The sequence below is a fragment of the Elgaria multicarinata genome, chromosome 6, assembly GCF_023053635.1.
Source record: "Elgaria multicarinata webbii isolate HBS135686 ecotype San Diego chromosome 6, rElgMul1.1.pri, whole genome shotgun sequence".
Taxonomy (NCBI): domain Eukaryota; kingdom Metazoa; phylum Chordata; class Lepidosauria; order Squamata; family Anguidae; genus Elgaria; species Elgaria multicarinata.
In genome coordinates this window covers 28,939,578-28,964,437 of record NC_086176.1, presented here as the reverse complement: position 1 = coordinate 28,964,437, position 24,860 = coordinate 28,939,578, and the positions used below count along the sequence as shown (strand labels likewise).

General features: G+C 40.5%; 1 protein-coding gene across 1 annotated transcript in view; it reads right to left on the bottom strand.

The window, feature by feature from the left end:
• Positions 1-9,112: 9,112 nt before the first annotated feature.
• LOC134400400 (atrial natriuretic peptide receptor 2-like) overlaps positions 9,113-24,860 on the bottom strand; it is a 45,334-nt gene continuing 29,586 nt past the window's right edge. The window contains exons 14-21 of the mRNA XM_063128731.1: positions 23,303-23,422; positions 19,621-19,714; positions 18,464-18,551; positions 15,319-15,458; positions 14,513-14,665; positions 13,520-13,618; positions 12,026-12,117; positions 9,113-9,247 (exon numbers count right to left, since the gene is read on the bottom strand). Coding sequence (XP_062984801.1) covers positions 9,113-9,247; positions 12,026-12,117; positions 13,520-13,618; positions 14,513-14,665; positions 15,319-15,458; positions 18,464-18,551; positions 19,621-19,714; positions 23,303-23,422 — 921 coding nt within the window. The remainder of the gene's footprint in view (positions 9,248-12,025; positions 12,118-13,519; positions 13,619-14,512; positions 14,666-15,318; positions 15,459-18,463; positions 18,552-19,620; positions 19,715-23,302; positions 23,423-24,860) is intronic.

Genomic DNA, 24,860 nt, shown 5'->3' with positions numbered 1-24,860 from the left:
GACTTGCTGTTTGTTTTTTCTTTCCTGCAGTTCAAGCCTGGCTTTCTCAGTACTTGGACAGACATGCTAGCCAGCAAACCAAACAATAAGTCAGTATTCTGTCTTTCCCCTCCTCCATATACTTCAGGTGTGCTGTCCATTGTTTTATTTTTAAGGCACCATATGCATAATCAAATTTACATTCACCCCCCTTTAAAAAAATTTTTAAAAAAAGCTTTGAAAGTGCCTCAGGTAGGAGAGGGGAGGTGGGTTAGTAACATCACTGGTTTCTAGTCAATCAGGCTGTGCGCACAGTATGCTGTATAAACACACAGAACCACTTCTTCCAAGCTCAGTCCAGGTGACAGAATTGTATGTTTAAACGAAACATAGCAAGTGCCCCTGTCCCTCCACAATAGGCTCATCACTCAAATGATGTACATCTATACATACCATATACATATACATATCTCTGGAGTGTTTGGTCTGTGGAATTCACTGCAACAAAATGGAGCGATGGTCAATAGCTTACAGTGCAATCCTATACACGTCTGCTCTGAAATAATTCCCATTGGGCTCAATGGGACTTACTCCCAGGTAAATTGTATATAGGGATGCAGCCTTAGATGACTTATTAAAAGGATTAGACAATTCTGGGTCTATTAGTGGCTATTGGCTATGGGATCTCTAGAAACACTGGCCATTATATATCTGAATGCTGTGGGAGGGGGGCAGGTTAGGGGCGGAGAACAGAGGAAAGCCACCACATGCAAAGATACCTTCTGGTTGGTTGGAGCTGTGAACAGGATGCTGGATGAATTGGATCCTGCAAAGCAATTCTTACATTCTTTTGAAGAAAATGCAACTACACTTATGCAATGACAGAGCAAATGAATCTAAAAACCAGCTCTCATCCAAATCAAGGAATAAATTGAGATTAGTTTCCACAGGAGATGAGTCGGGTCTTTGTAAGAAATGATTGTGTGTGTGTGTGTGTCTGTGTTTTCAAGACTACGTCTTTTGGCATAATTATCTGGAGAAATAACCTGGATCTGAAATGTTGATAATATGAGATATTTTAAAACCAGTGGCACAATCCTCCCAAGGTGAAGCCATTTTTGACCTCCTTGATTTCACTGGGTGTACTGAACATGTTCCTAAAATGCTCCAGCTGAAAATGAAGGCGGCTCAAAATGACTAACTTTGGCTAGGTCATATGATGTGGTGTTTTTTCCTAAAAGAAATAATTGGTTTGCACTTGGCACAACATGGAATGTCAATCAATTCAGTGATCATTCTTAGTTGTAATAATGGAAACAAGAACGTTCTGATGTCTCAGCACAAAACGTATTACTTGGAGATTGCAGGGAGTGAATCAGCAAATCCCATGTACATTATGTTTCTGTATCATATATGTGCAATATACATGTAATATCCTCTTTGAGATTTTATATATGTTAGATATTTAATCTATGCAGGAAGCCTTCCAAAGGTTCAATGTGAGGAACAATATATTCAATAAATTCAGAATAATTTGTATTTCTCAGGTTTACTGTACATTTTCTGTCTGAAATTAGTTTCCTTCATTGATCACCAAGCTCCGGAAAGCTTCCTTTCAGAAGTTAATATTAGCTCATGTTTTAATCATGCAAAATTAACTCCAGATGGGTTCACTAAACTTTCCATTATCCACCCCAGCTGAAGACATGGGATAATGCTGCAGAAAGCGATGTCCAGGTTTCCTCTGAGTGAACTTGATTGGCCATGCAGCCGTTATGCATGCGACACTATTTAGAAGAGACAGACAGAGAGTGTCCTCAGGCTTCTCCAGGGCTGTCTCATTTTGGGAAACATTGTTACGGACAGTTCTTTCAAAGGAGATTATAAAAGGGAGAGATGATGCTTTTCATTGTGGTTTTGATCTTTCCTACACGTTAACCATAAAATGGTCTTGCCATTTAGAGAGAGTGTGTGTGTAGCACCCTACTTGTCACTTGCATGCTTACAGGGGACAGCTGCATACACCAGACAAAATCTAGTAAGCAGCATCTCAAATAAGCATCAAAGCACAAGGCTGGGAAGAACCTTACAGTCATCTAGCACAACTCTTGCCCTAAGGTGAACGGATTCTCCAGATATCGTCCCCTCCACCAATAAAAGTTAAACAGATACCATTAAGATTGCAATGTGCCCGGAGCAGAGACGAAGAGCAAACTGGCTGGAACTTGGCAAGAGGTTTGATCAAGGCATAGATTTGCAGGAATTTGTATGGTACCTGTATAGCTGCTGGTGCTGGTGGGAGCGGTGGGATTCACATTGAGAAATGGTATGTCAGAAAGGGTTCAAACGGAGAGGTCCCATATCCAAATCACTCATCCCTTCCCCCAGCATGTGCCCTTTTTAAAAAATTGTGGGAGGTCCATTTATAGACCTCCCACCGTCTTAGGGCTGACACATCCAGGCAACCATACAATGCCTCTCTTCCAATACAGCTACTACTAACAAATAATGCTTAGCATTGTCAAACTAACAGTGATCTCAGTTTTCAGAATACTGTTGCTTATGCAGCCAAAATGGCTTGAGCCATACATTGCACGGAGGTATCAGCAGGCTCTGAGGGACCCCTAAAGTTTGCAGATGTACCCAAAAAAGTGGAGGAAGGAACTTAAATTGGGAGGGATCCTCAAAAACAGGCCAGTGAGGATTGAGCATGTGCAGTGGCAATGGAAGGTTGAGGAGGATTGGAATGGAGTATCCTGGAAAAGGGAGCACTCCATAGTGCAACATTATGTTGCTGATCCACTGGTATACGCTGAAGTGATCTCAATTCTCTTCAGTGCCTTTCCTTTGGTAGCCAAAATGACACCATCCACGTACAAGAGGGAGGTACCAGCAGGCTCTGGGGAACCCAAAGGTTTGTAGAAGTTTTAAAAAATGTTTTGAGGAGAACCTAAGGGAGGGGTGGAATGCTGACTGACTGGAATGGAGTGGCTAGTGTCCTAAACAGAAGCGCTCCAGACTGAACCATTTTGTTGCCAGCTGCTCTTGTTTAATATAGTGCTTTAGCGCATTCAAAGCATTTCACGTACATTATCTCAAGGAATAATGCTCAAGGACCTCTCAAAAGCTCTTAATTCATTGTTACCAAAACACAGTGTTGATCATCTCCTGTGGTACTTACTTTGTGGCTAAGCAAGAGTCAGGGCCAAAACGGATGTGACACAGGAGATGTGACAGGTGCCTGGTCTTTTTCTGCTGCAGGTGCAAGAGGAGTCTCTGGTGGGGATTCATGTAGGTCAGGAAAACCATGGGCAAGGGAGAGATTCTAAACAAGCCTCCCAGCAGCCCAGCTGCTTTGGCCCAGCACCACCACAAACCGCATTTTAATATAGTGTCTAAGAGACAGGGGCTTCAAATTAGGAAGCCCCCAAGTCAAGTATCACTTGTGCCATCAACTCACTAGTTAACCATAGGCAAGCCACCCTCTCTGTGTGGGTCGAATTGGGCAATGAATGTGCAACCACATTTCCTTTAATTTTGTTGCAATCCTCATTGGGATTGCAGCACAAAAGGTGGAGGGGGTGTTACTCTTTTCCCCATGCCATTTTCCCACTGAAAATTGACTTCCAAAGCTGCCCAGAAGGGAAGCTGTTTATTTATGCCCCTAAGAGCTTCAGCGCGCGTGTGTGTGTGTGTGTGAGGGGTATCAGGAACGCAGTGTAGGGTGAAAAGGTAAAACATCCCCACTCCCATCCCATAGCTGCAGTCCAGATCAGGGGCACCACCCACCTTTTTTTAAAAAAATAGCTACAATCATTTGACTTTCAGAGCTTTACTACACAACGCCGTTAATTCATGTATCTACTTCTGATTTCTTTGCAGAAGTAAGATCTGAGCTCTACACAGAGCTTTTCTCTTCCTACTTTTCTGCTACCTAAAGGTTAGCAGAAAATTGCTTTTTCTGCTAACCTCTGGATGGTGCTGTAGTAAGTATAGCAGAAAAAAGCAATCACACAAGTGGGGAAATCTCAGGAACTAAACACGAAATAAGACAAGAACTTAGATTTTTTTTGCTGCAAATGAGTATACAAATCACCATTCCCAAATACCTTCATGCATTTCCATTCTAAAATTTTAAAACACATTGGAAAAAAGATTGTTAATGAAACAGAAGGAAATGTATACTAAGGTGTGGGACAAAGGAATTTATTACAAAAAGTCTGATCAGCATTGAAATACAGGATTGGACAAGATGACGAACAATGTTTAATCCAAAGTAAATTTCACTGTGTTGCAGCTTTAGACTGCAATCTGCTAACCTATACCCACTACCTTGGAAATACATCCCACTGAACTCAGTTGGACTTGCTCCTGAATAGACTGCTAGTCCCACTGCTTTTGGTAGGAAAGATTTAAGCATGTCTAAACTCTCTGATCAAAATCAATCAGATTATAAAAGGCCAGACATTGAATGAAGTATGACCAAGTCTTGTAATAATACTGAGGCATACTTTGAAAACAAAACTTGGAAGGGAAAATACTCTAAAACAAGAATATGAAATTTCAACCATATGAATATAATAATAATAATAATAATAATAATAATAATAATAATAATAAGAAGAAGAAGAAGAAGAAGAAGAAGAAGAAGAAGAAGAAGAAGAAGAAGAAGCATGGAAAATAATTGACTGGGAGACTTAGAATAGTATAAATTGCAGCCATATGGGTAGTTAAGCTACAATATTTTTTTCTAATTTAGGGCCATGTTGGGACTACTCTAAAGGTGTGTGGGTTGGGGGTGGTTATGATTGCATTCTCTGTTAGCATGAAGGATTGATTCCTGTTTATTCAGACAACACACAGTTAATGTACAAAATTCAGTGCCACAAGATGTGGTGACATCCACTAAGAGGAGATAGCTTTGAGAGGATTACAAAAACTCATGCAGACCTGTGATGAAAAAAATCCTGTATGGAATCCATTTTGTTATCTTGGAATGACACCCCGCCCCCATTTTGCTATGACAGTACATTCAGCTAACGTGCCACAGAGGTCTTGTCACATCCATTGTGTCTTTAAGTGCAATATATTATTTAATATTTATTAACAAGATTTATATACTGCTCCCCATTGAAAATTTCAGAGCAGTGTACAAGATAAAATAAAATACAAACATAATAAAACACTTTAAAATAGATTTTAAAAGAAGCAAAAAGATATGTCCTAAATGCCAGGTGAGGTCACAGACTGCTAGGTGTCTAGCTAAGTGAGAGTCATTAAACCCACCCCTCCTGGAATAATACTGTCTATGAATTTCAATATCACAATGTGAATATGTTGACTTTCCAGCTTAGCAATTTTCTTTCTCTTAGAGTTGATTCAGCAAACTTCCAACACTGCAGACCCAGAAAGAAGTTAAAAACATTTTCTTTTCAAATTTTTCTGTAATTATTGAAGATATTATTTCTCTGTGTTTACCAATACAACACCAAAAATATGATTTTTCACACTTTAGTCAATGGGGGGTGGGGAGAGAAGGGTTCACTTTTGAAAAATAAAATGCACAGAAATGTGCACTTTTCCCATTTGAAATTTGCTCTTTGCCCAGTCAAACGAACCGAAAAACATGTCATCCAAAAACAGGAATGGGCTTCAAAGTGAACTTCAGAGAATTTCAGCAAGCTCAAGCATCCCTCGTTCTCCCATCCCTAGCCATAAGTTCTGCATCTCTCAGGATGAGTGCAGGATATATTTTGTGACACCTAATTCAGTCTTTAATGAAGCTGTTCAAGAAATCCATGGATTATGCGTTGTACAAGTCAGGTCAGCTCTCTCGGGAGCCAAGGTTTTTGATATGGCTATTCGCCAGAATAGCTACAGTGTACCTATCTACAGAGGTAGTATACTTCTGAATACCAAATGCTGAAGGCAAGCAGGAAGGCTGTTTCCTTCATGTCCAGTTTGTGGGAGCATATGGCTGAGCAGTGGAAACGCTGGTCCTGAAGGTCTTTGGACTGCAGGGCTCTTATGATTTTGACCTGGGAAAGGATTACTGTGTTTATGGGACTTGAATAAGATCCCAAAGTAGCATTGAATCCATGTGACTTAGGCTGATACAACACAGTTGTGCACCATGAGAGATTATCCATCACAAGTACTTACGAACGGAAGTGAAAAGGCAGCAACTATTTGCTGACAAAAGAATGCTTGAGAGAAGCAGCCACACTTTTACTTCAGAAATGAGACTGCACAGCCAGTGTCCTAAATTCTGGGATGAGTCAGAGTGCATTTGAGGTTATCAGTGTAAACTGTATAGTGTTCTGTTGTGTGGCAAAAGGGACACAGCCTCCCTGAGTGCACTGAACAGGCACTACAAAGGACAGTTTCACGATATTTTCTATAAATGTGAACTTTGGCACAGGGCTACCAAAGTTCACATTTATAGCTGTAACAATGAGTCTCTACACTGGATAAACATCGAAGAGTCTTCAGGTATTTTAAAGACGGACATTTAAAAAAAAAAAAAAAAAAAAGCTTTGTGAACTACAGCCTTATGCCATACAAATTTGTTAAATCTTTAAAATGCCACATTAGGCCCTGTGTTGTTTTTGCTGCAACAGACTAACATGGCTACACGTCTGGGAATATGTATTGGATGCTAATTTCAAACTTGGAAAACTTTCAGCACCAGAAAGGTTCTTATCACAAGAGTGATGAAGAATTACACCATATTTGATTCCACCATGAGCTATTTTTTAAGCAGTGCCAGGAAGGAACCTCAATGAAACAGCTTTGAGGGGCTATTCTAGACCATAGACCAAGTGCTTTATTGATGCCTCCAACTGCCCATTTCCACATTCAAAAAGGTTTGTTCCAGATTTTCTTCTTCACTAGAGCAGTATCGAGGCATTCAAAACATGCAATTGCTATCTTGTGAAGCAAGAGGTTTGAAAAAAGGAAAGCCTGATCTGCACTCATAGGCACTCGACACAATTTAGAACCCTGACCATGCATGGTTCTTTAATCCTGCAGGGAGCTGCTATATTGATGCTCCTCTGCCCACCCCACATACATGATTACAGCATGTGAGGAGCTTCAGTTGCTGGTCCTGATCCTACTGTTACATGTAATCTTATTTACCATCACCATCATCATCATCTATACTGCCCAAAATTATCTATACTGCCCAAAAACCAAGGCTCTCTGGGCAGTTCACAAAAATTACAAACCATAAAATACAACATAATAAAACACAGTATAACATTTTTTTAGCATATAAAATTTAAAATAATTTAAACAGCAAAACGATTTCAATGAATTACTAGACCTGAGAAAGACAGCTGGCATAAATGCCCCAATTGCCCCATTGTATGCCATCCAATGCCTGGGAGTAACCTGCCATTGAAAAGATTAGTGCTGGTGCCAAGCAGGCCACCATGGGGAGATCGTTCCATAATTGGGAGGCCCCCGCTGAGAAGGCCCTCTCCCTTGTTGCCACCTTCCAAGCCTCCCTCAGAGGAGACGCTCAGAAAAAGGCTTCTGATGTTGATCGTTGTATCCAGGTAGATTCAGGTTGGGAGAGGCACATGTGAGGGATGAACCACCACATAGGGTTTCAAAGTTGATGGGTAGAAACTGGCAGGGAACCCGTGGCCCTCTAGATATTGTCGGCTTACTGTCGGCCATGATGGCTGAGGCTGATAGAAGTTGGAATACAGCTGCATCTGGATAGTTAAATGTTGCCCACCACTGAATTGTGTGATCTTTGAAGTCAACTGGAATAGTAACCACTTGCCACTCATTATTTAGATCCAATAGATTTCATTTGCTGAAACAAAATTCTAGCCATCTTTTCTGCCTTTAATGTGTAACTGATGACAGCTTCAAGTATCAGCAAACTCAAATATGACAAATGGAGCGGTACAGCTTGTCCTGGACTATACCATTTCAGGCTGTAAGGTGGAAGTTATCTGTTTCAACATAATTTTTGTGAACTGTCCATAGCTTCAGCTGTGGGGCACTATAGAAAAATAATAATAAATGAAATGAAAAATGGTATGTCTACTCTCCCCTGAAAAAAAAAACCTTTCTGGTCATAGAAAAACCTGCCAGAGAAAAGTTTCAGCCTAAACATACTGCAAATAAATATTTCATGGAAAAGCATTGCCCTGTTATATGCAGCCTAAGTGGTACAGTCCAGGAAAAGCTTTAGCACACCCCTTGGCTACCTTGTAACTACAAAAAGCATAACTAGTACTGGGCTTAAACTTTCTTCTGCATTTTTTTACCATTCTCATTTCATTTGATAAGGAAGAAAGGCTTTCGTGTGTGTGTGTGTGTGTGTGTGTGTGTGTGTGTGTGTGTATATATATATATATATATATCATAAAAGAATATGAATACACAGTATATATGATTTTTGTGAACCGCCCAGAGAGCTTTGGCTATTGGGCGGTATAAAAATGTAATGTAATAAATAAATAAATAAATAAATAAATAAATAAATAAATATCATAGAAGAAGAAAAAATTGGTGAAATTTATTATGGGTAGTGTACAGGAGAAGCCAGGATTAAGGGGAAGTGCAACTAAACACTTGTAAAGTCCTTATGACCACACGGGAGGAGGAGAGGGAAGTGTACAAGCCTGAAGCTATGGTTGGCCTTATCCTAACTTGCACACGTAATGCAAACAATGGCTTAGTGTTACATGCGAACTGGGCTAATAAAACAAGCCATGATTTAGTTAAACCAGCCTTCCCCAATGCTGCATCCTCCAAATGTGTTGCACAACAACTCCCACCATCCCCAGCCATTGGCCATGTTGGCCAGGAATGGTGGGAGTTGTCGTTGCAGCATAGCTGGACGGCACCAGGTTGGAAAAAGCTGAGCTAAACTAACCATAGTTTCATGTTATATTTGTATCTCCGCAGAGACGGTTTATAGGGTAATTTGCAAGTCTAGTGTTGTGTATATTTTCTTCTTCTTCTTCTTCTCTAAGGAGCTTTGGCACTGGAAGCTCTGAGATAACTCAAATCCCTCTTGTTTAAAGTTTCCTTTTGGATCTACAAAGACTGAAGCTTCTGAGAAACTACACCAGCCATATTTTCATGGTGGGTCTGAAAGTGGGCCACTCTATACAGCACCAGGGATGAAATTGAAAGTACTTTGGTTAGGAGTCTGAGAGATTGCAGAAGGGCTTAGAGACTTCTTCTGAATTGTACCAGCCTTCTTTCCTTCCAGCCAGTAAGTTATCATATCACCTTTCCCCTAGAAAGAGATACACAATAACACATCTCAGCAGTTATGTCAACAACAATACTTTACCTCTGAGAACATTTCCTCTGTGTACAAGCATTGCAAAAGGGGGACTAGGCTTTATTTTAATTGCAGTGTAATTAGGGCTGGAAGCTACAAACTTTATTCCGCAGGTTAATCAACATGCATAATCCTGTACATGTTTAGACAGAAAAAGGTCCTACAACTGGATGGGTGGGGAATGCTGAGAGTTTTAGGAAGTTTTTCTGTCTAAATACAAATAGGACTGCATCCTAAACCACCAATTTTTGGTCAGCAGGTTGCAAGCTAAGGGTACAGAAGCAGGGATTGAAGGTTTCCCCCCCCAAGTGGACCTAAACTCATCCGATTTCTTTGCAATGTACATAATGGAGTCTCACCTAATTTGAAATGAAAGTATCCCTTTTTATGTGATGAAGATCCTTGGGTGCATTTCTGTAATAAATTGGAAAAGGACACAGTCCCCTTCATCCGCCTTTTGTTCCTGAGTTTGCGCAAGCCAACAAGAAGTCCTCAGTTAACAGATTTTCCCTTTTTGTCCCAACTGGGAAACTATTGTTAGTAGCTTTGGAGCAAGTCAAGATATTAAATCAACTTCAAGCCATGATTTAATATTTCCTGGCTAGTTCTGAAGGTATAAGCCTTCCTGATTTTGACAAAATGGAAAGCTATAGTTCATTGATGACTTCCTGGATGATTTTCCAGCTCACGTGAATGGAAGAATGAAGTGGGATGCATGCAAAGGCAAAAGGCTCATTAATGTCCCAGCTTATTAAACCAAGATGAAATAGTCTGAATATGGTCATTAAATTGTGCTTCCATGTATCAGTGAGTGGTAGCTTTTGTTTATTAAATGGTAAATTATCTTCCCCTTGAGCAATATGTCAAACACACCAATACCAAGCTTTTCATAACATACCCATTTAATTGATTAATCAGCTAAAAGGCAGATGGCTAACCATCTAAATTCTTTAATTAATATATAGCCCAGACTGGAACACACTTGTACTTTAGCATGTGGATTTAGGAAGTGCCTATAATTTTACCTTCTCAGTGGAACAAAAGCCTTGAACTGAGATTATACTGAAGCCCTTGACTTTTTTCTATGGGCCATTATGAATGTCAACAGTTATCCCAACAGTTAGCTTCAGTTTGGCTCCACCATTTTCTTTTTTGTTTCAAAATCAATTTACATGAAGGGCAAAGCTGTAAGAAGGGCACATTCACATCTTGTTGGGTTGGTACCACAATCCTCCACTGGAAATCCAGTCACTCAAGTCTATTCCTAACTTTAAAGGCATACAAGAAAAACAACAACAACAACAACAACAACAACAACAACAACAACCAGACACCAGTTTCAGGTTTCTCACTAAGTACATGCTTAAGTGCTTGGTTGGATCCAGTTAGTGAGTTTAACATCTCCGAGATATATCTGTGATGAAGATCTATCATCCTTAATAAACTGCCCACTCCCTACAAAAGACAACACACTACAGCTCTTGGAGCATCATTAGACAGGGGGAAATCATGTTTGCTTACCATCGCTTCTCTCCCCATGCATTTGTCCCTCATTACTTCCTCTTTTGAAAGAAGAAGTAAACAACTTGCACGTGGCCCATTCAGTGGGCCATTTTGATCCCACTGCTTCTCCTACACACAACAGGAGATAGCGGCAACTCCCTTCTTTAAAAATAAGTTGGATTTACTGGGGTGTTGTTGTTTTGTCATGCAAAGAAGGCTAGAAGGGGTGGGAGGCATGAGGGACGCAGACATCGTCGTGAGACGGACCCACGAAAATCCATGAGTGCCCAGTAACGAGTGCAATAAAACAGTTGGATGGAGCTCTGAGCCAGCTATGCCTTTACCAGGAGCAAGCTAGAGCAGGGAAAATTAGGTATGATTTGGCAGGATTATATTCAGTAAAACTCTAGCCAAATAAGTAGGAAACTCACAGAGAGGAATGAGCAGGATTCAAGGCAAAGTACAGGCTTTGGAAAAGAGTGAAGTAAATGGATGAAGCAGAGAAACAGAAGGTTGAGTGGGTGCACACAAAAAGACCTATTCAGAGATGCAGGCACAAGAGCAACAGCCCTTCCCAGGACCTTCAAACGCAAGCTACTGACCTGCCTGCCAACCACCTCTTCTTGCTTGCTTTTATTTTTGCTGCAGGCAAAACAAGCCGGGGGTGGGGGCAGAAGTGGCCTCTGGTGCACTTGCATTCCAAGGAAATTGGGACCCTGGTAGCACTCCTCTGGAGCTATCTGGGGAACTGTCTTTCTGTAAAGGGCACAGGGCAGTTCTTAATTTCTAAAAGGAGAGAGGTTGGGGCTGAAGGCCTATCTTGGTTTCATTTACACCATCTATACTGGAAGCTGGTTGGTTGCAGTTACCAAGTGGCGAGAGAAAACTCTGTTCAGAACAACTTTTTTCCCTGCACATCACATCTTCACTTTCCAAGTCTAAGGCTTTGTGTTAAAAATAGGTCCTGCAGGAGCTAGGCACAAATTAAGCCCTGGGGTGCTGATAACTCTCAATATCTTGATCAAATTGCAGCTCCCCACAATTCCTTGGGAGAGGCATGAAGTTGTAAAGGTGCCCTAAAGAGCAGTCCAAAAGTGTATGTTCTTCGTGCTGCAGAGTAGATTAAAGACCAGCCAATGCCAGAGTTAAAACAAAAGCCTTTCAGAGGAACTGCCATTCGTTTCCCCTTCGGGAAAGCCTGAAGAACACAAAACGCTTCGTATTTACCTTGACTTGCAAATTCCCCCGGCACACCAATATGTACTCTCCAATCTGTTCCAACAGCTGGTATGTGCTTGAGCTGCACTGTATTTTGAGGGCTGAAGGGGAAGAGATGAGCAACTATACCACTGTAATAGTGTCTGCATCCATTTTCAAAGACAACTTACTATAGATACACGGACTACTCATCTCTTAGACAGAGCTAAGGTACTGAATACCCCACTACCTTGTTTCATTTGTTTACTGTCCTGCGAACCAATGTATTCACAGAGGAACTGTGAGGTCTCTGTCCTGTGTCTGACGCATCTTAGGATTCATCTATGACTGTCACCACAGCCCTGCTGCACCTGATAGCATCTCCCAGCTCTTAATGGCTGCTGACAAGTTGACCCTTCCACCTCCCAAAGGCAACTCCCAACCATAGGTAGTTTCATTTAGGCTTGCCAGCTTTTTTACCCCTTTCCCTCCAGTGCCTTTAACAGCAGCCTGATGGGAGAATTGTAGCAGGTAGAAGCTTTTTCTCCTGGCATGAAGATGATACAGTGATGGAAAAAGCTTTACATCCTTAATTTCTGGGTTTGTGGTAGCTAGATAAGCATAGGAGGGGGACCAGTAAAAATGGCACCCACCCTAGTTTTGATGGGCACAATCAGCTACCTAGGGAGGTTGTGGGCTCTCCCACACTAGAGGCATTCAAGAGGCAGCTGGACAACCATCTGTCAGGGATGCTTTAGGGTGGATTCCTGCATTGAGCAGGGAGTTGGACTCGATGGCCTTGTAGGCCCCTTCCGCTATTCTATGATTCTATGATCTACTGGCATGTTTTCTCCTAGACATTGCAAGGAACGGAAGCTGCACAAGAGAATGGTAGCCCATTCATTTTAATGGGGCTTGCATAGGGGAACTCCCCAGTGCAGCGTGCCCAATGACTGGCTTTTTTCCATTCTTAGTCTCCCTCGGTGGATACAGGAGTTGGTTGCTCTAAGACAGGGGTGGGCAACATGCAGCCTATGGACCACATGCAGCCCCCGGGTCATTTTGTGATCCCCACTGCTACTGCCAAATTTGCAACAGCAGCAAAAAAAAAGGACAGCTATTTTGTCTGAAAATAAGGCATACGGGAAGTTGTGCCTTGTTTGGAAGCAGAAGCAGACTCCTGGAAACTTCGAGTGGGGTTCAGGTGTGCCCCCCTAAACCTCTGTTCTAAGGCAAGGATGGCCTGCTGGACCTCACTGGTATTTTACGCAGCCCCTTCCTACCCCAATAGCGAAGTTTGACTTTGGAAAGGTTGCTTCCCACCTGCCTCTGAGGAAGAAATGAGAGTGATTTATAATTTTCTACTTGGAGCAGTGTCTGACTGATAGATAAGGAGCAGTACTTCGCATTCTGCTTTTAGAGCTGAAGCCAAAAAAATTATCAGAATATGTTTTTCTGAGAAACCCTCTGAGATTTTTCTTTCTCGCTAAGATCTGATGATCCCTGTTGTTTTAGTTACTTTACCTTCACTGGTGGACTCCATCCTGGAGGCTGTGTTGACGGTGTCCCCAAATAAGCAGTACCGGGGCATTTTTGTTCCAACAACTCCAGCCACAACTGGTCCTAGAGAAGATAACAAAAAGTTCAAGGATCCTTTTTACTCTTTAGTATTATTCTGAGTTCATCACGGCCAGGGCATGCAGGTTACCCAACCTGTGAAGGTTCACCTTATTACAAAATGGCAGGTTCGAGGAATACCAATTGCAATCAAAGGGGAAAGAGAATAAGAAACAGCATGGGGAGAAGAGTGGCAGGATTCTACATGGGGTGGAGAGGATGCTGTTCAGGGTGAATAAGACCATTAGACATAACAATGGATACTTCGCTGATAGAGCTACAGTTGGGGAAGGGGAGAGGAGATACATGTAACTGGTGCAGTGATTTGGAGACCATCATGACAGGGTGCTTCCATGGAACTGAATTTGTTGGTGATGGGTGCTCTAAATCAGAGCCCCAGACACATGCAAACCATTCTTACATGGGTTGCAATTACTATCTGAATGGCTCTAGAGGGGTGGGGGATATGTGGCCTTCCAGATGTTGTTGGACAGCAGTTCCCATCAGCCCTTGCTAGTAAAGCCATTAGTGATCAAAATATGAGGCATAACTAATCAAAACGTGAGGCAAAACTACCAAAAGCAGCATTAACGCCAACCCCCACAACAGGAAGTTTCACTTCTTGTTCCCCCCTGCCACCGCCTATAAGAACAATGAATGGAAATGTCTTAAGAGGTCAGACTTCACTTCTTCCCTCATGCTGAATGAGGCCAACCTGCCTAATGCCTCTAACAATATGTAATTGTTTATTATTATTTATTATGAACATGTATAGGACATCATATCTGCTAAAAAGCCTAGACAAATACCTAGGTTAATATCGCTATTACTCATATTTAACCATTACAAGGTCAAAAAGTTATCACAGGTATCATCCATGGTACTGCTCCCCCATCATACCTGAGTGGATTCCTGCTCGAATCTTTAGCTGGGTATCAGGCTTGTGCGGAATCCTAAATGTTTTGCACACCAAGATAAGGTCCAGAGCCATACTTGCAATTTCACTAGCATGGTGAATGCCATTCTCTTTAGGCACTCCTGATACGACCATGTCTAAGAAAACAAATATGAAAAGAATTGCCTACATCACCATTACTGCCACTCATATCACAACTTCACACACACATACACACACACACACTCCACCGCCACCACCTTCCCCACCATTGCAACAGGAAAGGAAACTGTAAAAGTGAATTTATACTCAGTTACAATAAAGTGGTCATATGTGACAAGCTGTGTCTTAATCTTATATAGACTTGCTTTAACTCGAGGAGTCTTTAACTAAACATTGGTTAGCTACTAGAATATATTACTATATCCATCTCAAGCTTTGCTGCATGTACTCCAAACAGTCACAACTGGAAACTGCCAGCAGCAGTAGGGACATTGTTTTTCCCCATCCCACAACACCTATAAAAGGCACGTAACAACCCAGAGACCATCCTGTGACTATTAACTCTGAAATCTCTGACAAATAGGAGAGAGAGTTTGAAAAGAGCTATACAGAGAGCAAAAGCCATTTTTGATGTTAGTTCTGTTGTATCAGGGTCAGGCAGAGTGGGGACCGGCAGTTCTCCCTGAATGTGGAGCTGAAGGCCAGAGCCTAAAAAGGAGCCTACAGAACTTACTAATGGGTTAGTAAGTCATCTCAAGTCTACTGAAGGAACGATGAAGGACTACTGATGTAGTTTTTAAGCACTTACAGGCATCTCCTATAGTTTCCACCTTGTAGACGTCGTGGTTATCAATAATATCATCAAAGGTCGTGTAGAGTTTGTTCAGGAAGTCCACCACTTGATAAGGTGTACTGGTGCTGGAAAGCTGGGTGAAGCCAACAATGTCACTGGCAAGAAAGAAAAAACCTAGTCATGGTGCATGATGGGTTGTTAAGTAAAGATTTCAGGAAATGCTTTGAAATTGACACAACATTTTAAGGACATGTTTCAAATTTTGCATCACCTACATATCAGTATATTCAATGTGTGTTTAGGTAAACTATCAATGCCAAGGCAGCTGCATGACTGAGAATGTGCTAGGCAGTTTGAAGCTCCTTTGCACTTGTGTATTTTTGGAGGCTATTTTGGTTCCAGTATATCCCTGTAGCATGAAATGAAAAAGAAACTATTAAAGATCGCTTTTCCTTCTTAACTATGAAAGACCATTTTTGTTTATTAATTTGTAAGTTATCGTAACTTTGCTTAGTCTGTGAAAATGACATCGATATTGAGATTTAGTTAATATGCCAATGTATTTGCATTTCAGCACTTAATTAGCTGATGAAAGGCAGGTAATTCATTTACTGAAATTCTTTAATTGGCTGGCAACCTTCGGAGAAAACAGCATATCTGATTGAGGCTTTCAATACTTCTGCCATCATAATTGCCTGTCACCCCCATGTGTTCCGTTTTCGATGGTGCAAACCGTGTGCAGTACATGCATACAAATGAATACTCTGCACATTATATCCCAGTTGCAGAATATGCAATTAAGTGTAGAATTCTAGAATACATTGTTCAAATGTGCTTGTGGGGAGTTACCAAGCATGTGTAAGTATTATACTGGCTTGATCAATTAAACTGATTTCTGTTAGATAACCAGGGGCATGGCTAGACGAGGGAGTGCGTGTGGAGGGCGACAGTCTTGCGATTTTATGGTCGCGAGATCGTCGCCTTTGTCTGCACATGTGGACACACAGGGACGATCCTGGGGAGATCCCCAGGATAAGCCCTCTTCTAGCCATGCCCCAGGTCTGGGTTCTGAAATCCAGTAAATGGATTCTGCCCTGGGCCCACCAGATTTTGCCCTGTCTCTACTCTTGATCTACCAAGTTCTGTACTGGCTCTGCCTGTTCTGTGGAGGACAAGCAGCTGTGCCCAGAAGATCAGTAATTTTTAAAAACAAAAATCAAAGGCTTGTGACTTTAGGAATAAGTGTTGCTCAAGCTAAATCCAACTACAACAACAACAACAGAATCTAATGACACCCAACTATTGTACTTAACAATATAAAATGTGCGATTTATTTTACAAAAGGTGAAAATAATAGTGCAAGGCTACAAAGCCCATATACAAAAGAAGGGAGAAATACAAAGGTATTGGACTAAATTTTAAAAATGCACAACTGGAGATCCATTCAAAGATGCACACTTCTGAGAATGCACAAACAGGCATCTGGTAGAATTCCAGCTTCAACAGTCTTCATCAGAAGTAATGACAGTTATTCCTCAATTTAAGACACAGATTAGAATTTAACAAAGCCAAACATGGTCAGATGCTCTTTCTCCTGTGCTGGCTTGTCAGCTGTTTCCTTTTTTCATGCCGATCTTTGGACAATAATAAAAGGTGGCTTCAGCCTGTCATTTGGCCTTGTTAAATTTTAAACCCTTCTGTGCATTCTCAGATTTGTGCATCTTTGAATGGATCTCTGTTTGTGCGTTTTGAAAATTTAGTTCTGTTGCTTTGCATTTTCCCCTTCTTTTGTAAATGGGCTTCTTTATAGGCACTATTATTTTAACCTTTTGCACAATAAATCACACATTTTATATTGTTAATTACAACAGTTGGGTGCAGTTAACAGGGAATTGACTACTATTTGGAAGTTGAAAATAGCATTCCTCTATAAACCATGCTCCCCATAACACTAGTGAACACATGTTTAAATTATGCCCCCCACCACTGCCCCAATCCAGCTACCTGTTATAGCTGCCCAGGTTCCAATGTTCACATGGAGCTCCCTTGCTAAGAAAAACTCCCGTATTCATTTTTTAAATGGTAGAGGTAGAAATCAGTTACTGGACTCTGAAGTGGAGTATCTGTCCAAAGATCTTGATTAAGTTTTTTGTTTCCCTTTCAAGTCTATTTGTTTATAAGATAAAAGAGCTCTCTAATGCCAAAAAACCTGTGCTGAATCAATTAAACTTCATTTACAAGGGAAGTACATAATCTCTTATCTATATGTCAGATTTACATTTCTTGGGCATATAAATCTCTCAGTGTTGTCCATCCTATCATATATAAATCTTGCCCATCTATAGACAAGCAGATGTAAGCATAAATCAGCAGACATTAATCTGCAGAATTTTAATGGGTTCACTTGCTGAATGCAGAAACATGGAGAGCAATTCTAAATGATAATGTGTGTCTATCTCAAACAGAAAGGGGGAAAAAAATCAAAAAGTCTTTCACAGAAAGCAGGTACAGGTGATTATTTCTCTAGAGTGATTAGAGCAACTTCCCCCATTCTCCTAACATGGCACTAACTCTGATCCAGCATAAATAGGTTTATAATTATACAAGTGTAATGAGTAGGGAAGTACTGCTGTAAAGAAGAAGAAGAAATTCTTCACTCCATTTTCCCAGTTCCTAATTGCAGCCACTTCTCCTAGCTCAAACTACATTCTGTTTTAAAGACATAGCTAGCACTTAAGTCCTTTTTGTCTTTTTTTTAATTCAAAACTAAGCACAGGAGACTTAAGCATAGGGGCATAGGATTTTTTTTAGCTTTTTAGTTATGCTATGGTCCCATTGTCCCCCATGCCTGCAACTTAGGTTGCCAAAAAGCAATCCATCGAAACAAATGCTGTTTGAAGAACTTAGAAGGAACTGAGCTAACCTTTGTGGAAATTGATTGGATCATATCACATGAAACTTTGCATCTAGTTAATTTTACTCCTAAGGGAATTGCACCCCCCTCCCAAAAGTACTTTATGGAGTGCATATGTGAAAATGGGCGCATTCACGTAGATAAATCCTCCACCTCCTCCTCTCTTTTGATACAATTCCATTAGGTGTTCTAATGGATTCTTGCATTCTTATGGATTCTTGCATTCTTAAATTGATTCACACATACCTGAAAAAGATGGTAGAGTTTATGTAACTTTGGGCCTGTGATGGCTTTCCTTGCCTTAAATCATCTGCCACCTGTTTTGGCAACATGCCTGTTTTGTATAAGAAAAGTTACTATGACTACAATAAAATGACAAGTAAACCCTGTTGAATTAAAGAACCTAAAGTACTCTCACAATGGGAAAATGATACTTGCGCAATGCATGTCTTAACATGCATAAAACATCTCCACTGACATCAAAACAGCATGCAAAACACTGCAAAACATCTAAACAGAGATTTACATCAGGGTCTTTGAACTAGTTCCTCTGTGTTAGTATTATTTTACTGGTACGAAATCTGCAATATTAGGCAAATACCTATCCAAGCTCCCAGCTGACCCATAGCTCTGTCCAAAGACCAAAATTTTTAAGATTCCAAAATGTGAAGTCCCTAGTCAGACATTCACATCCATTCTTCATTCTTCCCCCTGTTCTTTTCCATCATCCAGAATATTGTTTAATCTTTTTAATTTTATTTTATTCAGAACCTTTTAGTACTTTTATAGTATACTTCATTCTCATCTGCTGGGATTCATTGAAAATAACTACTGGCTCCTAAACTGTGGTCCCGGGGACCATTCTAAAAATAATGGAGAAAGCATGTTGAAGCTCCAGAATTTTCTTTGATGTTTCCCATACATGCTGAAGAACCAAATTATTTTTCAGTATAACATTTTAAACTTGGCTGGACGGGCCAATATTAAGCAATGCAAGTAGCTGATGTGGAAATTTCAAAGAACTGTGCTGTTCTTTCTTGTACATACGTATGTTTTTAGAAAATGGATGACAAGGTTATCAGTGGTTACTAGTCAGGATGGATATGTATTGTCTCAACTATCAGAGGTAGCTTTTTCTCTTTATACCACTTGCTAGGGAACATGAGCAGGAGGGTGTTATTGCATTCATGTTGAGTTTGGATTTGGAAATCTTTCGAGTATCATCCCTCAAGTAGTAGTTTATGGGGAGGAAATATGGTGATCTTCAAAGAACACACAAAATGGAACGACTGGAGGCCCTCGATACAAAAACATTTAAGAACCACTAATATAGACTGTAATATGTCTTTAGCATGTAGCAATCGCTTAAAATCTGCTGTATACCCATTGATATCACCCCTTACTGTACAACAAGCGGTCTGTCTTCTGCTTTTCATGTGTTAAGTCCTGCGTCCTTTCTGCTACCAGCACTTCCAAGTGTTTGCTGTATTTCTCCATCTAGGTGAACAAAGATATGGATTCAACATGAGCAACCTCTGAGGATGTTCTGTGGGAGATATCACCACCTCTGCACTCACCAGGCTCAGACTCACATTACCATCAGGCATCTGCATAAGGGCCTGTGGAAAGGTTTTTTTTTTTGTTTTGTTTTTTTATTAAATTTTTATTCATTTTCAACACTATATAAACATAGATAAACATTACCAAAATATAACTGAAACAAAACACAATAAGAAAAAAAAAACATCAAGTATCTGCTGCATACATATTGAATGATTGTTGAGTACAAATATCAAAAACTATTACATATACCTTATCATACTACAACATCTTCGTTCTTAACATAAAAGTGCACCCCCCACCTCGGGATCATTCTTGAGTCCAAAATCTAATCGTTTCTTCTGCTGGTGGTTTCCCACTTCCCTTAGTAAACACAAACACTAGGAACTGTTTCCAAATTCCTTCGAACTCATTTATTTTAGTTACGCCTTTTCTCCACTTAATATTACATGTCAGTTTATCATTAATGGCTATGTCCCAGACTTCTTTATACCATTCCTCAATAGAGTATTCCCCTTGGATCTTCCAGTTCCTAGCTACCATCAGTCGTGCTGCAACCAACAAATTCGATATCAGCTCTATAGTTCCTTTTCCACACTTTATATCTTCAAATAGTGACAGCAATGCTATTTTTGGTGTTTGTTCTATTTTCATTCCCACTATTTCTTCAATTTCTGAGAACACCATCTTCCATAATCTTTGTACATATTTGCATTGCCACCACATATGTAAATACGTTCCCTTTTCCCCACAACCTCTCCAACAATTTGCTGAATGTTGATCACTTATCTTATTCAATCTAACCGGGGTTAGGTACCACCTCCATAGAATTTTAAAATAATTCTCCTTTATTCTTACTGATAAACTTCTCAACACTCTTTGTTTCCATAGTCCCTCCCAGCTCTGTCGCCCTATTTGTATCTTCAAATCTGATTCCCAAACCATTTTCTCTGTATTCTCTCTAAACTCCTTCTCTAACAATATTTTATATATTTCACTCATTAATCCTTTTGAAACTATACTCCCTCCTTTCCCTTCCTCCTTACTTACTACTAATTCTTCAAACCTCGTCATCTTTCTGCACATTCTATTATCTTTAATCCACTTTTTATTCCATTGCTCTAATTGACCATATTCTAGCCAAGATAGCTTCTTCTCCTTTAACAAATTTTCCATATCCTCTCTTGTTTTAATATCTCTTACCCAATCCTTTAATTTTATTTTATTTTTCTCTTTTAATATTTTACATAATCTACCCTTTAGATCCTCTGGGAAATTCTTTAACATTATTATCGGTGCTAAGGGAGAGTTGCTCGGAAGCAGCTTCCCTTTAAATTTACTCCAAATTTCCCATTGAGTCTTCAGGAGTGGATTATCTATACTTCCAACCCACTTTCTTCCTCCGTCTTTAAAAAAAACATTCTCCAAATTCATCTCTACCTTATTTATGGTTTTTTCTTCCATCCAATATAAATCTCCTACTCCCATAATTGCTTCTACAACATGTCTTAATCTATTTGCTACGTAGTATAATTTTATGTTTGGGAGACCCATTCCCCCCTTTTTTTGGCTTAGGTACCAATTATTTTTATTCACTCTCGCTCTCTTTTCTCCATTACAATATTTATTAATAATATTTTGCCAACTTTTTATCTCAGTTTCTGATATTTTTATAGGTAACATTCTAAATACAAAATTAATTTTAGCTAATATCTTCATTTTTATTAAGGCTATTCTTCCGAACCAAGATAAATTTAATCTTTTATATTTCTCCAATTTCTCTAATACCTCTTTCTTTAACCTCGTTAAATTTTCCTTTTCAAGATTCTCTAAATTTTTTGTAATTTTAATTCCCAAATATTTAATCTCATTCTTAACTTTCAATTCCATTCCCTTAAATTCCCAATCCTTTTCTTCCTTCTTGGTATAGTTAAACAACATCATCTCTGATTTAGACCAATTTATTTTTAACCCTGTAATTTCCTCAAATTCCCTCAACTGATATTTAATTGTGGAAAGGTTTTGAATAGCAATGCCCACAAGCCATCTGCAATAAAACAGAGGCACTCAGAGGTATCACAAAATCAGACTTCAAAAGATTTCTGAAAGCATTTCTCTAGCGCAGGAGAGGGCAATGTCCGCAGATATGGAGGCCAATCTCCACACTCCTGCCCGACACTGAAATGCTGCTGCTGCTGCAGTGGACAGCAGGGAGCATGTGCCTTGTTGGGAAGCAAATGGCACTCCTGGGAACCTTCCAAGAATGCAATTCTGCTTCCTACATTCCTTGTTTTAAAGGAAAGTTGCCACTTTTTTTTTTTTTGGCTGCCAGCACATTGGAACACATGTGGCAGATGCTCACTGGGGAGCTGTGGTTGGCCACAGCTATCTGGCACATGTCTGCTTCCCATTTTAAAATGGGCATCTTTTCTTCATCCTTTATGTGCTTACTGGAGGAAATTTTGAAGTAACAATGGCAGAACTAGGCTGCAAGCCCAGAGTCAGCATGTGGAATCCTTGGGCAAATGCTGGGACCCAGGGCGTACAGGGCCCGCCAGCACTGACACTTGCCAAATTGCTAGGCTAGGTGGGCCTCTTTAGAAATGTTTCCCTTGCCATCTAGTGGCAAAGAGAGAACTAGGTGGCTTCAGTGAATTGGGTGGCTGCAATGGAATGCACTGGGCTGATGGAGGTCTCAAAGGATGTTTTAGCCTTGCTGCTCAGTAGGCACTGAGAGGCATGGCAGGCAGGCAGGCAGGCAGGCAGGCAGGCAGGCAGGCAGAGAGAGAAAGAGAGAGAGAGAGAGAGAAGTGTTGCTATACTGGGGACATGGGAGGATGGTTCCTAAATGGACAGTTCAGTTGCTCAGCGTAGCCCCAACCCACTCTCAATTGAGAGACTCTGGGCAGCTGCATTGAACAACTGAATGATTAAACTGTCTTTTATTTGAATCCTTATGTAACATTGAAATTTTGGGAGCATTGAGAGTTGGGGGGTGCAGAGGAAAGAGAAATAAAAACATGGCTTGCTCTGTTCAGTTGTCATTCAGTTCCTGCTATTGCTGTTTTCCACACTCCATTATTGCTAGTACCCGTTGGTCGTCTTCGGATGCCCTGCCTTCACTGAATGAAATTATGTGGGTGTCTATCAGAGAAAGCCCCACCCAGTTGTGGCATCAGGCTTATGGAAGTCCTTCCCCAGGAGGCTCACCTGGTGCCTACCCTGTTATCTTTTTGCTGCCAGGTGAAGATATTTCTCTTCTTTCAGGCATTTTAGATTTTAGTTATTTTCAATCTTGAGTGTGCCGTTTATTGTTGTTGTTTTTAACCTGGAGTTTAACCTGTTCTGTGGCATGAGCTGCCCTCATAACCTTTTGTTATAGGGAAGCATATAACTATCATAAATAAGTAAAGCAGGCAGGGCCGATGTACACGGAGGGGCCACCACAGGGAATGTGACCAGTGTCCCTTATCCAACCTGGAGTGGACCCTGCTTTTTCTGGTATAAAGCCATTCTAATCCTTACCAAAGTCATCATCATGTCAACTGGGCTAACTTTGTTTGGGTTCATCTTCTGCAACAACTTCTTGACTTGCTCAAAAGTAAGCCTTTGCACTGGATTGCTTTTTCTACACCTCCTGATCAGCTGAAAAAGGAGAAAGAGCACAGGACAGGAAATTTGCCTATTCCAGTTCAAGGTAACATTCCAGAGTAGGGTGTGGTTTTAACGTGGATCCACTTGAACAACACAGATTTTACTAGCTCGGGGATGTGATCTATGCAGTCTGAAATCATTTTGTGATTTGCCGTGCAGCCACTTGCACCCCCAAAAGCCTTTAGAGTCCTCCTGACTCATGTGGGGTGGAGCATTGGTGTGCTGGGTAATGAGAGATTCACCCTATATGTTGACATAAAGTTTCAGGATGGAATCTTTTGCATACTTGCACAGGAGCAAGTCCCACTGAATGCAATGGGACTTGTTTCTGAAATACGCACACACAGGATCAAGCTGCCAGTGCCTTGTACAGGCGTTTCTTCTATCTGCCTATAGTTCTCTGGCATTATACCAACAGATCACCTTTTCCTGTTCTTCTCTATAAGTTGGAGAATTTCCCTGAATTCTTTCAAAACTTCAGTTTTGGAAAACAATACAAATTGCACAGTTAATGCAAATACAGACCAGCTTGCATTTTATCGCTACTGTCTAAATGAGCCAAGGTATAATAGGAAAAAGACAACAGCCCTATCTGCAAGGGTTGGGGTTTTTTTTGCTACATAATTAGGGTTGATTTAGCCCAGGGGTGTTGAATGTCTTTCAGCCTGGGCGCTGAATTCCACTTTGGAAAACTCATGGTGGCTACATTCCAGTGGTAGGTGGAGCCAGAGGCCAAAAGGTGTGAGGTCAAATATACCAAAATAACAAATATAACAAATATAACAAAATTACCAGCTCTTTGTGCTGGTAACCCTTTACGGAATGAGGCGAAAACTGCACAAAAGGTGGGAAACCCCCCAAACAATCTGTGGCAATAGAAGAAACCATGGCCTTCTACCCTGTGCCTGTTTGGTGCATTCTCTTCCCCTCCTTATTGTTTTATTATGATTTTATTAGAATGTAAGCCTATGCGGCAGGGCCTTGCTATTTACTGTTTTGTACATTGATGGTGCTATATAAATAATAATAATAATAATAATAATAATAATAATAATAATAATTCCAGAGGGGCAGATTGAGAGCATAAGCGGGCCATATTTGGCCCTCAGGACCTCAGTTCTTCACACCCGCTCGACCCTGTCACATCTGTCGATCTTACTTCAACTTTAAAATAAGTGATGATTTACTTTAGCACAGACTGGCAACCAATTAATCTGTCATTAAATTGACGTACTGTTATTTTTTATCAAGAAATACCCACATACAAACATTCACAGTTCAATTCATTTGGTGTCACCAAGGACAATTTCTTAATATGGCAAAGCATATGACAAGCATTTCTGACACGTATTAGGGCTCAAACGGGTGACCTGTGATAAAAATCCCCTACAGGGTTTTTTTCTTTACTAATTAGCAGGCCTACATGGGT